The sequence below is a fragment of the Motacilla alba genome, chromosome 3, assembly GCF_015832195.1.
Source record: "Motacilla alba alba isolate MOTALB_02 chromosome 3, Motacilla_alba_V1.0_pri, whole genome shotgun sequence".
Taxonomy (NCBI): domain Eukaryota; kingdom Metazoa; phylum Chordata; class Aves; order Passeriformes; family Motacillidae; genus Motacilla; species Motacilla alba.
In genome coordinates, this window is record NC_052018.1 from 51,466,265 (window position 1) to 51,478,431 (window position 12,167).

Genomic DNA, 12,167 nt, shown 5'->3' on the forward strand with positions numbered 1-12,167 from the left:
GGAATCACAAAGCAACTCATTGCTTATTGTTTCTGTTGCTTAATTTTTACATTTGTCACTTCTCCTAATCTTTCTAAATTTAGCTGCAAATAAATGCAAACTGTAAGTTTCTGTTCTGGACTCAGCTGGGAGGGAGAAGTTAATTTCCTTCCTAGCAGCCTCTAGGATGCTGTGGTTTAGATTTGTTACTCAGACATTGTTAGCAAACTTGAGTTTTGGCTCTTGCCAAGAAGTGCTTTCACAGAATCAGAGCTTTTTCTTTTTCCCACTCTGTCTGTGCCTTCTAGGAGCTAGGAAAAGGTTGGGAGAGGACACCGCTGGAACATCTGAACTAATTTACAGTGATTATATACATCAAATACAGAGGTGTATTCCCTACCATATAATGCCATGCTCAGCAATAACAATTGAGAGTAGAGGAAGAACAGGGAAAGGTTATCCTCTGTTTCGACTGGCTGGGCATTGGTCTGTTTGGCAAGGTGGTGAGCGATTACATAATTTGTTTTTCTCCTCTTCATTTTATTTATTAATCTGCCTTTGTCTTAACCCATGAGTTTTCTCAGTTTTGCTCTTCTTGTTCTTCCCTTCATATTGATAAGAGGGGAGTGAATGAGAGGCTGTTTGGGTGATTAGCAGCTGGCCAGGGTCGACTCGATACAGTGTCTTCTCATCATTAAAAATAAAAGGTAAAAAAAGAGTCAGATGGGGTTCTACCACTCAAAACTCCTACCTTCTACTTGTTGTAGCAGCCATTCTGAAAACACATCTGATCAATCCAAAAATGCATCGTACAACTTACATGTGAACTCCAGTTCCCAAGTGACTCAGTTTTAACTTTTCCTCAGAATTTGTTTAATAAGAAAGAAAATTTGTGAATAAACATTTCATTTTCTGTATGTGACCAACAACTCTTGAAATACCTTAGGTTCTCTTGTTCTAGTTTCACAATTCCATTTTTTCCTTGTAAATAACCTAAATTGTGACAGCCTCTACATCTCACTGGCTGTTGCAGATCTTACATTGTGGCCTCCTCTGAAACACACACCATCCTCCCATCTGCTGACATCTGTCGTGTGGCATCTCTCACACAAGGCAATATGAGACACATCACAGTGTCCAAGCTGGGCTGCTTAGTGTTGTCAGACACTCAGCTGGAAGTACACTCCTGGCAGTGGGCAGGGTAGAGTGAGGAGTTTCAAACCCTGTTCTTGAGAGGCAACAGAGATGTCTTCCTACAAATGTCTTCCCACAGCGCATTTGCTCATCAGGAAAAACCTAGGATCAACATTCGTATTCCTGATGAAACATTCAATCTGTTGCAGTTAGATCAGCCCAAAGCTTTTCAGGATGTGTGGTATGCATCTACTTCTCTAGATCAGTGGGATAGCCAAATACGTTTTTTCCCTAGTTATAACTTTTGTCATAAGGTGTATTTTAATTAATTTTTACTTCTCTGGCTGTACTGAAAGCATTTACATTCCAAAATTATTCTTCTGAGAATAATGTTACATTTAGATGACATTCTAACATATTTATAGCCATGAAAGCAGTAGGATAAGCATCATGGGGAGGAAAGTAGTAGTTTCATCATTACTCCAACAAACTTTTTTTAAATAGCCATATTTGAAAGCAAACAACAAAAAACCCTCAGGCATATGGATTGAAAGAAAAAGATAATTTGCCACCAGGTGTCAGTAGTGGCTCTTTTATTGTAATGGAAGGCTTAATATCAAGTCTGGAAAGGTAGAAGCTGAGACAAGGTAGTCACAAAATTAAATGCATTTTTTAAATTGCTGTTCAGACCAGGGATTTAAAAATGATTGAAGGAATTTCTCTTCCTGTCTGTATAGAGGACAATAACAAAGAAGATACTATTGGTGTATAAAATGGTCTTTGCCCTCCATTTCTTGAGAAATCATTGTGGGTTTGTTTTCAAATTACAAGGACTGTCTTTAAAGAAAATGCATCTGTGATCAATCCATGCAAAAATTTGCTGGCACATGATCAGTTATGTTTGCTTCTTGTCTGGTCACCTCCACTCTGCTCTACCTACTACTAATATTCTTCCTCCAAGAAGACAGACTTAAAGACAGCCTTTCTTCCTGTCTTGAGCTCACTAGGCAACAGAGTAGTGAGAATAACCTGGTTATCCCAGTTTCGCGTCAATCATAAGATACTGTTTTCAATTTTTATGGCAAAGATAAACTTTTCATTTGCTTTTTTCATGACTGCAAAGAGACTTCACTTGGTTGTTACAGTGCCATAATTAAAATGTACCTCGGTGTCTGCAATTTTAAGCCCTAGAGACTTTTCCTATTCAGGAGGCAAAGATTTACTGTGGTATCTAAAGAAAGACATCACCACTGCCTTCCTTTTCTAACACTGCCTGGTGTGAAACATATGACACAGTATCATGCATCATAGATATATCTTTACCATATTAATATCTTTATCAATGATCTGGATGAAAGGATCAAGTGTCCCTCAGTCAACATTTTGAACAATACCAATTTGGGCAGGAGTGTTGATCTGCTGGAGGGCAGGAGAGTTCTGGAGAGGGATTTGGGCAGACTGAACTGATGGGCCGAGGCCAATTGTATGAGGATCAACAAGGCCAAGTGAAAGGTCCTGCACCTGGGTCACAACAACCCCATGCAGTGCTACAGGCTGTTGGAAGAGTGGCTGGAAAACTGACTGGCAGTCAAGTATGTGGGGATGCTGGTTGACAGCCAGCTGAAAGTAAGCCAGCAGTGTGTCCAGTTGGCCAAGAAGGCCGATGGTATCCTGACCTGCATCGGCAATAGTGTGGCCAGCAAGACTAGGGAAGAGATTGTCCTTCTGTACTTGGCACTACTGAGGCCATACCTTGAAAACTCTGATCAGTTTTGGGCCCCTCACTTCAAGACAGTCATTGAGGTACTGGAGTGTGTCCAAAGAGAGACAGAGCTAGTGAGGGGTCTGGACCACAAACCTTATGAAGAGCGGCTGGGGTTGTTTAACTTGGAGAAGAGGAGGCTCAAAGTAGGATCTTACTGCTCTCTATAACTACCTGAAAGGAGGTTGCAATGAGGTGAGTGTTGGTCTCTTCTCCCAGTTATCAAGCAATAGGACAGGAGGGAATGGCCTCAAGCTGTTTAGGGGAGGTTTTGATTTGATAGCGTGAAAAATTTCTTCACTGAAAGGGTGAAGCCCTGGCGCTGGCTGCCCAGGGAAATGGTTGAGTCACCAGCTCTAAAGGTATTTAAAAGATTTTCAAATGTGCAGGGATACAGGTTAGTGTGACTTGGCAGTGCTATATTAGTAGTCAGACTCAATAATCTTAAAGGTCTTTCCCAACCTAAATGATTCTGTGATTTTGTGGTAGATGCAGCCAAAAAATGTGTATGCAATGGCTGCAAGCTAGTTCCTTTATTTATGGAGTGGCTCCAATGCTCCTTTGTAGGGGCTTCTATGCTCTGCTGGGAGCATGCATACACCAACACAACAAAATGGAAGACAGATCATTCTTCCTGATCTGGGACAAGTAGATCTGCACACCAGAACTTCTCAGGAAGGTATTTACATGTGATGACCTTAAAAGATTTGTCACTGAGGTCAGAACCAAGGGATTCTTGAACACTAGACCTGCTGATAAGGCTTTATGATTTTAGCAAAATAATTTTCTTCCTGGACATCAGTTGCATTGTCTGATGTCTCTGGGTTATCAAAATGGAAATAGTGAAAGTGTACAAAAATTTGGGATCTTTAATCCAGCTAGCATTGGTTTAGCTTTCAGAAGATATGTATAAACAGAAAATAAATATGTGGACTACTGGCCTGGATTGAATTCTGTACCTGAATTTCTGCACATGGAAAGTGGAGAAAAAGATACTGACTACCTTCCTAAAGCAGTTATAAGATCTGTCACCAAAAAAATGCAAGAATAACAGGAAGATCAATAGATCAAAAGATCAGTTGAAGCAGAATTTTAGGTAGGAAGTGATGTGATAATCCAGGCCACAATTATTGCTTTATAAACTCATTTTACATATGTGATTTCTTTTGAGAATGAAAATAAAGTGGAATCAGAGTTTACAACAAAGACAAAGACTGGTATGAACATAATTTCTAGGAAAGTTGATTCAAGAAGGAGAAGGGAAGCTCCAGACTCTGGGAAAGGGACCATCAGGAAAAAATCTGAAGTAAACTATAAGTGCCTGAAATCACCAGCCTCTGTATATTCATTTTCATGTAGGGTTGGACACCAAAGCTTTAACACAGAGAGTCCCTTTTCTCAGTCAGATTGCAGACTGAAGCCCCCTCAGCTGATGTGTCTCAAGCACCAGAACAAACTTTGGGAGAGTCTGGTAAAGGTTTATATCTGCTGAAGTGTAGCAAGCCCCTTAAAAGGAATTTGGAGATGCGGCTCCTTCTGTACCCAGAGTAGCACTGGATAGATTTTTTATAAAAGGTTTTGAAGTCTGACTCTGCTTGTATCTGATGATTATGTTTGTTTAAGTTAGACCTCTGAGTTTGTAACAATGGAATTATCTATTTTACAGGACAATTAACACAATGCTTTTGTATGAGCTGAAGGTCAGAGGATTAATGTGGTTTTATCTATAAAGCATTTTTAAAAGCTAATTAAGAATCATCCAGTTTGCTCTGTACTAAAGAATGAGAACATTTCCTATTAGATGACTCTTGATCCTCTGCAGCAGCAGAGAGGGGAGAGAGAGAGAGAGAGAGAGAGAGAGAGAGAGAGAGAGAGAGAAATGGAGGGAGAGAGGATTGGAGAAAGAGTGAGCTGGCATGCAAATAAATATATCACAGGGATGCAGTTAATGAAGTGTAATAAAAAACCTCGATTCTGGTAGCAGTAGAGATAAAATTGTCTCTTGGACCAAAGGACCAATCTAAAATATTAATCTGAAAATATATTCAGTATTTGCAATTACAAGCATTCCTTGTTAGAGCAATAGAGATGGAGAGGAATATAGAGAAGTGCTTCTCTCAGAACATTATTTTAGAGATGTTTTTATCACTTAGTGCTTTCAGACGCCTCTTACTCTCTCTCTCTCTCGCCTGACAGCCTGTACATGCCACCATTCCTCTATAGGGCATGCCTAGTTAATGGGCCTCCAGCCAGACATGAGTCTTCTAGGAGAAAGCATGCAAGGGTGTGGAGCAGCGGTGGGACTTGGGTGCCAGGAGGACCTTGGAGCAGAAGGAGCTGCCCACTGGTGTGAAGATGAGTGTGGGTGGCAGAGAGAAATCAGCTTACTCTGAAAACACCTTGGCTTCATGGATTGCAAGGTCAGGGGAAGCAAAATGCGACACAAACCAGAGACATTCAGAGGCAGTGCAAGGGCTTGAAAACCAGGGTGAGGAGTTTATTTTCAATACAATGGCCTCTGCCTAGCCTTTTAAAGGGAAAAGGTAAGAAAACTGCAAGATGTTATTTGCTTTTGGATGCCAATGTATTCTTTTGATTCAAATGCTCAGAGGTTGATTTTCTGTGTCTGTCCAAGTTATGTGAAGACATCGAGGTGCCTCATTTCAAGCTGGGCTATGCACTACTATTCTGTTGATCAAATATGGCAATTATTTCAGGCTTAAAACATATTAGGGATAACAATGGGTGCTGCCAAAGGTAGAAAGTGCACATGCATTCAAAGAACAAGCTGAAAGAGGAATAAAAGCAACACGTGTAGCTAGAATACATTATGAATTACCATCCTCTTACACAAAGGCTAGTAAACTCCAAAAATGCAGCAACTTACAGAGCTAATAAAAGGGACAGAAATGTGCAGATATCTTGGTTTGTCTAATTTGTGTCTTTCTAGCATTAGGCTAGAAAGGATGACTCACTGGATTTAGCAACTGCTTGTGAAGATGAACACATTAATAACTTTATGCTGCAGCTCTGCCATAGAATTTAATCTTTTACAATTCTTTATTCTCAAGTGAAATACAAGCTTAGAACCAGAATAAAATTATGAAAGATATTTGAACTGTTAGCTTATGTTCTTTTCAAACCTGTGTTTATACATTAAAATATGCAACTTATCTAGCAAAAGAATATTCTCTTTCATCCATATCCCTTCCCCAGTGTGTACAACTCCCTACTATAAAAGACGTGTTTAAATATGGGGCTACCAAGATAGTTGTCCCAGGTAATCTGTGCATTTTTATATTTCCCCAAACATAAATTACTATTTGTCTTCCCATCCATAAATTCTTGAATAAGAAAACTTATGCAGTCCACATATGATTCAGTGGCAAAGGAACCAGTTGCTTATTGAAATTCGCATATGTAAATCACAATACTAGTAAACAATGGGATATAGATCCTTTCAGCTTTTGATAACATTCAACAGATTTAAATAATTGGAAAACAGAGCACAAAGTTTGTCTTGAGGACATAGTAAACATAGCCCTGAATATTTACATCCTATTTTGAAGCTTTCTCCGTGGCTTTAGGCATTGCACTAATCTACAGAAAGGTTAATCTGAGTACTTGAGGGCTTGTAGAATGTTATATAGAAAGTGACAGATAAAGCATCAATTAGAATCAGTGTTTCTAGGTATTCAGATGGTCACAAACGACTAGACTGAACATTTTTTTTCTCCTTGATTTTAATGAGACAGTTTTGCAGGCTGTGTCACTTACTGGAGAAACTTTTGAATTTCCACTTTAAATATACTTGCAGATTTACTGAAATAATGGGGAAGAAAAATACAACACTTTTAGCCTAGACAAGACCCAAATTGCTAATTTCTAATCTTATTGAAATATTTGTATTTTTATGCATGAAATAATCAATTAGGTTTAGGATATTCACTAACTTAAATTTATAAAAAATTCTTTTCTGGGCATGAGTAAAAATTCAGAAAATAACCATCTGTTTTCTCCCACACTTAGTGATTTTATATGGTAATGTTTCCATTTATTACTTGAAATGATCTGTATTTTAAAATAATTAATGGAAAAAATATACTCTCCGTTCAGTCTTTCATACAGCTTTTGAAATTAGTTATGCTCTTGATAAATTTAGTGTATGAGTGAAAGCAGTGTTTGTAATTTATTTGTAAATGTATTTATATTTACAAATTTATTGTATTTGTGAAATTCCCAAGATCATAGAACAGAAAGTTACGTGTATTATATATACAGATATGTATAATATGACATAATAATATAATATAATATAATATAATATAATATAATATAATATAATATAATATAATATAATATAATATAATATGATATACTGTGATACATCTGCGTCTATCTATCTATCTGCATGTATCTATCACTCTCTCCGCTTGGATTCTTGAATGGTAATGAATTACATACACCCTTATCTCAAATCCTTAAAACTTGAAATGATTACACTAAATAGTCAGATATCATTGCAGAGAAAGTCAGAGTTCAATTTCTTACCTGCTTTTTTAATTTCAGGGACAGCTGTCTTCTCATGAGCTTTCTCCTTTTTTCCTGTTTTTTCTAAGATTTAATTAAAGAGAATAATTTGATGTGCTAGAACTCTGAATCATACACTCAAATATGCAGTCAACCAAGTCCTGGTGGGCACATACTGAAAAAATATGACTTATTTGGGAGTTCAGATTATTCCCTTATAGCACTTGCACCCAACTAGCCACAGAGCAATCAGCTGAAAATGAAAATTAATCAGTATGCATCAACTATGGATGATTTGGACCCTTAATAATTCATCAAAAGTTAGGCAAAAATCATCAGTGCATGAATGTGGCAGCTTTTAGCTTAAGTTCCAGTAGCAATGAGATCATTAAATAATAATAAATGACTTAAATATTTCGCATGAAGCGACACCTTAGTGGATTTTAAATTCTTTCTGAGAATGCATGATTGGAACACTATTTAGATGGATATCATGACTTTGCAGTTTGGTCACTGTAAGTTTCAACTGTGATTCTATAAAATAAATAAATCTATCCCACCTTCAGAAACTCATGAACCATGAATTGAGTGATATCTTCCCTGAGTTTTGTGTATTGCAGTGCAACTATTTCCAGTTATATATGGACTCCATTAAATTGTTTAAAAAGACCATTGATGGCCACCAAACAAGACATTTCATTTGTCAGAAAATGAGTTTGGGTAATAGTGGGTGCTTGAACACATTGGACACATAAGACATTAGATACAGGAGAAGTGAAAACATGCAAATAGTGACTGAATAACTAAGAGAAGGACAATACAGCCAGAAGTGTAGGACTACCCTAACAGAAAACAATGGGAAATGAGCCAGAAGCATGAGTAAAAGCTGAATGAGGCCAGTAAGAAATGTTTCCACACCACACCTTTCATCTTCGTTTCAGTCGTAGTCTTCTTTTCATCACTCTTTTTCTTCTCCTCTTTTCTCTCTAAAAATAGAAATTGAAGTTCAGCTGGCTACTTTTACACAGAAACACACAAACAACCATGTATGTATGTATGCATGCATGTACATATGTATGTATAAATGTATTTTGGATGGGGCATCCAATAACTGCAATATGTTCAAGATTTGATAAGCTGGTCAGTTATTGCCAGCAGCTCAGAAGTAACGCTTAATACCCAGAGAGTGAATGTGATGCTAAGGATAAAACTGGAACAAACATCGCTAAGGATAAAACTGGATCAAACATTGCTAAGGGTAAAACTGGAACAAACATGCACGCCAGATTGTTACTTAAATATTAATTCAAGAAATTGTGCCCATTAACCTGGTGTAACTAAGAGTTTATTGTGGTGACTCAATAGCCATGCCCCTGCTCTGCTTCTTTTGTAAGACCTGACTGAATGATAGAAAAACTTGCACGCAGCACTTGGGAACAAGTGTACAATGCCATCAAAAGCCTGCGTATACAATATATCTTTATAGCACTTTTTATTAATTGGATTAATAAAATTAATTTATTAATTTATTAATTGAATCTTTGAAACTGTCATTACAGGACTTCTCTTATTCACGGAGAATTGTTCTTAAAGCATCAGCTACAAAACAATATGACATTATTTCAAAAGCACCTGCCTCCATTTTGGCAGTTATTAGGGAAACAGTAGAAGTGAGGAGAATATTTTTCCTTTTTTTTTAAACAAGCTTAAACAAATTAATTACTTATTTCATGAATGTTTTGAATTAGAAAATTGAGAGTTCAGTAAAAGATATGAGAAAGTTATAATTCTTATTTTTCTTTTGGGAAATTAATCCCTTTTTGATGGGAAAGAATACAAGAGCACAGCTAATCTAAGTGCTTTTTTAATTGTTCATCCATGAAAAGCCAAATTTGTTACCTTCAGTTTGGGCTGCATGGCTTCAGGTATTGATACACCATTACACAATTATAGTTACTGAAACTATGGTTTTCTTTTTGTGATCTTTAACTGTTTCAAATGTGGATAAGAAACCAAGATTTATTATCTTACAAAAGATAGAACCATCAGACTTTAAGCAAGGGTCTTTTTAATTGAAAATATTTAAGGAATAGGAATATTTTCGAAACCAAGAAACAAATATACTCCTGTCCCTTGCACAAAACTAACATGAAGAAAAAGGAAAAAAATAAAAAACAAACAAACAAACAACAACAAAAAAAACACCAACAAAACCCACCAAAAAACAACTTACTTTTCACTTCTCTAGGTACCACAACAGACTTCTCTTCTGTATGGAAAAATATATATACACGGGGGAAAAAATTAAAATTTGTAGAACATCTTACCTAAACTAAAAGATATCCGTCTGTTTGATTTTTGAAAAATTGAAAATTACTGAGTTTATAGAGTACCTGAATTCCACAGCCTTTCTAAGTTTATTTAATGAATAAAGTTATTTTGCCTGTTGTGGAGGCAATGTATTTATCAATATTCAGGGTCTCCTCAAATGATACTTCTGCTGATTTTCTGACAATTGCTTTTAACATTAAGCATAATATAGATGTATTCCATGTCTTTCTTTTTTTAAACAGATTTGTTCCATACGTTTCTCTCATTATTTTCTCCAGAAATTTCTCACATACATTCTGCAGAATGTTTCTCTGAGTTTTATGTGCTTAATTCTTCCTCCTGAAACTCTGAGCATTACACTACACTTCAAGCTACAAAGTCCTTTGTGTTGTGAGGTTTCTTAGGTATGTGTAGAGCATCAGAGTAGTGCTCATCCTATGCTAACTTGTTTGGAACTTCATATTCTTGTATACTTTAATATTCTTGTTATTGCCTATCTGTCTCTCCCTGGCACAATTCTCCAGAGACTTGTGCTAGGGATTGTGCCTGTCTGGTTGAAATGGAAGTGTCTTCACCTTCAGATTTCACAAAAGCTGTACCACAGCTTCACTTTCCTGTGCCACCTATGACTCTTCAGTGGATTATTTCCATATGTAATGTAGATCTCCTCTAATTTCTAAAATGTGGTTTAATTATTTGCATACTCTGCCAGAACTAACCAAAGCTTTTAAATATACTAAGTGTGTCATTTACTGACAGAAAAGAGCTTCCTTCTGCCTTCCTTCCATGAAACTTAACTCATAGTAATTAGATGTTGAAGTGCTGCTTGGACTTCTGTAATGTCCATTTTTTTCTGAGTGCCTCAGTTCTGGTGAGTTACATTGATTTTTTTGCTTTCTTAAATTTCTGGTGCTAGGTGCTGCACTAGAATAATTTGTAAGCCCAAGCTTCTTACAACAAGATTCTCTTTAATCTGAGACTATTTCTGCCTTTGAACTTGTAGCATTTTGTATGCCTCTGGGGCCCAGAAAAAAAACCACATGAAATCTGCCTTAATTTGCACTGCAAGGTTCAGAGCTGTATGGATCTTGAAAACCACAAGCTGAGGCGTTGAGCTTTGAGAAGTGAAATTTTGTATGGAAGATATACAGGAAGTGGCAGGAATGTTTATTGCCAATAACGCAAGCAAAGATGATGACATCCATGGCTGCAGAACCTTCACTGCCAAATCATTCCACCAATTAATCCCACTGACATAATTTTCTTCCACCAAGCTCTCAAGTTGCATTATTTAGTGTCCAGGCAACTTTGAGATGTCTATATTTGTTATGAAATTTCTGGAGGATGATTACATAGAAGTATTTAAAGACTGTGGCCCCTATTATGCTGCCTAATGCGAGATAAGCACTTCTTGCTCAAGTCTGAGAAAAAGTCACTGAGCTTCCATTCACATCTCAGCTGCATCTAGCCCCACTGGTGCCTCTCACAGATACCACTGAGAGAAATTTCTGTAAATAAGAATGATGGACTTGGTAAATGGGTATCATGGAAAGAGCCATTTCTGACTTAAGGAAGTAATCCCATTTCTTGAATAAATTTATTTCCTCCCAATTTGAACAGCTCACATTTAGAATGCTGTATATTAAGTATGTCTTTAACGCCAGCAAAACTTTTGCTTTCTGAAGCAGCAAATATAGTGGGCTCTATGCAGATATGTACACAGCTAAATTAAGAGGCAGAGCAAATAATTAAATAGGAATTTAGGCTGGTCTTTTGCACTGTAAAATATGAACCCCATCTGTTAATTGAAAGCACTTACTTTTTTAGCTCAAAACAGTTACAGAACTACAAAGGGCCAACTGCATAAAGAGGGATCCTAATACGCACAAATTGTGGGTTACACAAGGAAACACAAGGTTCTTTGGAGGATTTGGCATTGACCACAATTGACCACAATATGAAATTCAAGTGCAATTAACTATTGAAAAAGCTGTTGTTATTGCTACTGTTTCTTAATTAACAGGATTTTTTCACCAGTAGCATTAGTCCTGAGCCACACTTCATGGACAGTGTAAGACATACAAGCACGAAAACACCTCCCTTTTAAAAGCCTGAAATACATTTACAAGAATGAAATAAGAATATATGCAGCTGGAAGAGTACGTGACAGAATCAGTCAGCAAGGCCAGCAATGGACTTATCATTTAGTCAAGTTCTTTTTCTATAGACTCTATGCAGAAGTAGGGCTTTATGTAGTATAAGAAGTAATCTAGTGAATATAAGTATTGTGAGGTAAAGCAGTGATGTACTACTGAATGAGACATTCAGGTAAAAAAACTTTTTCCTGGCTCAAAAATAGAAAGAAGCAGCATAGAATAATTTTTTTTGCGAAATGGCTGGATTGAACAGAACAGACCTTGAAGCAAAGTAA

The 12,167-nt window shown here is 36.9% G+C and overlaps 1 protein-coding gene across 1 annotated transcript in view; it reads right to left on the minus strand.

The window, feature by feature from the left end:
- The window catches only part of TRDN (triadin), a 169,205-nt gene that overhangs the window by 48,450 nt on the left and 108,588 nt on the right, over window positions 1-12,167 (minus strand). Inside the window, exons 14-15 of the mRNA XM_038132155.1 lie at window positions 8,329-8,391; window positions 7,427-7,489 (exon numbers count right to left, since the gene is read on the minus strand). Coding sequence (XP_037988083.1) covers window positions 7,427-7,489; window positions 8,329-8,391 — 126 coding nt within the window. The remainder of the gene's footprint in view (window positions 1-7,426; window positions 7,490-8,328; window positions 8,392-12,167) is intronic.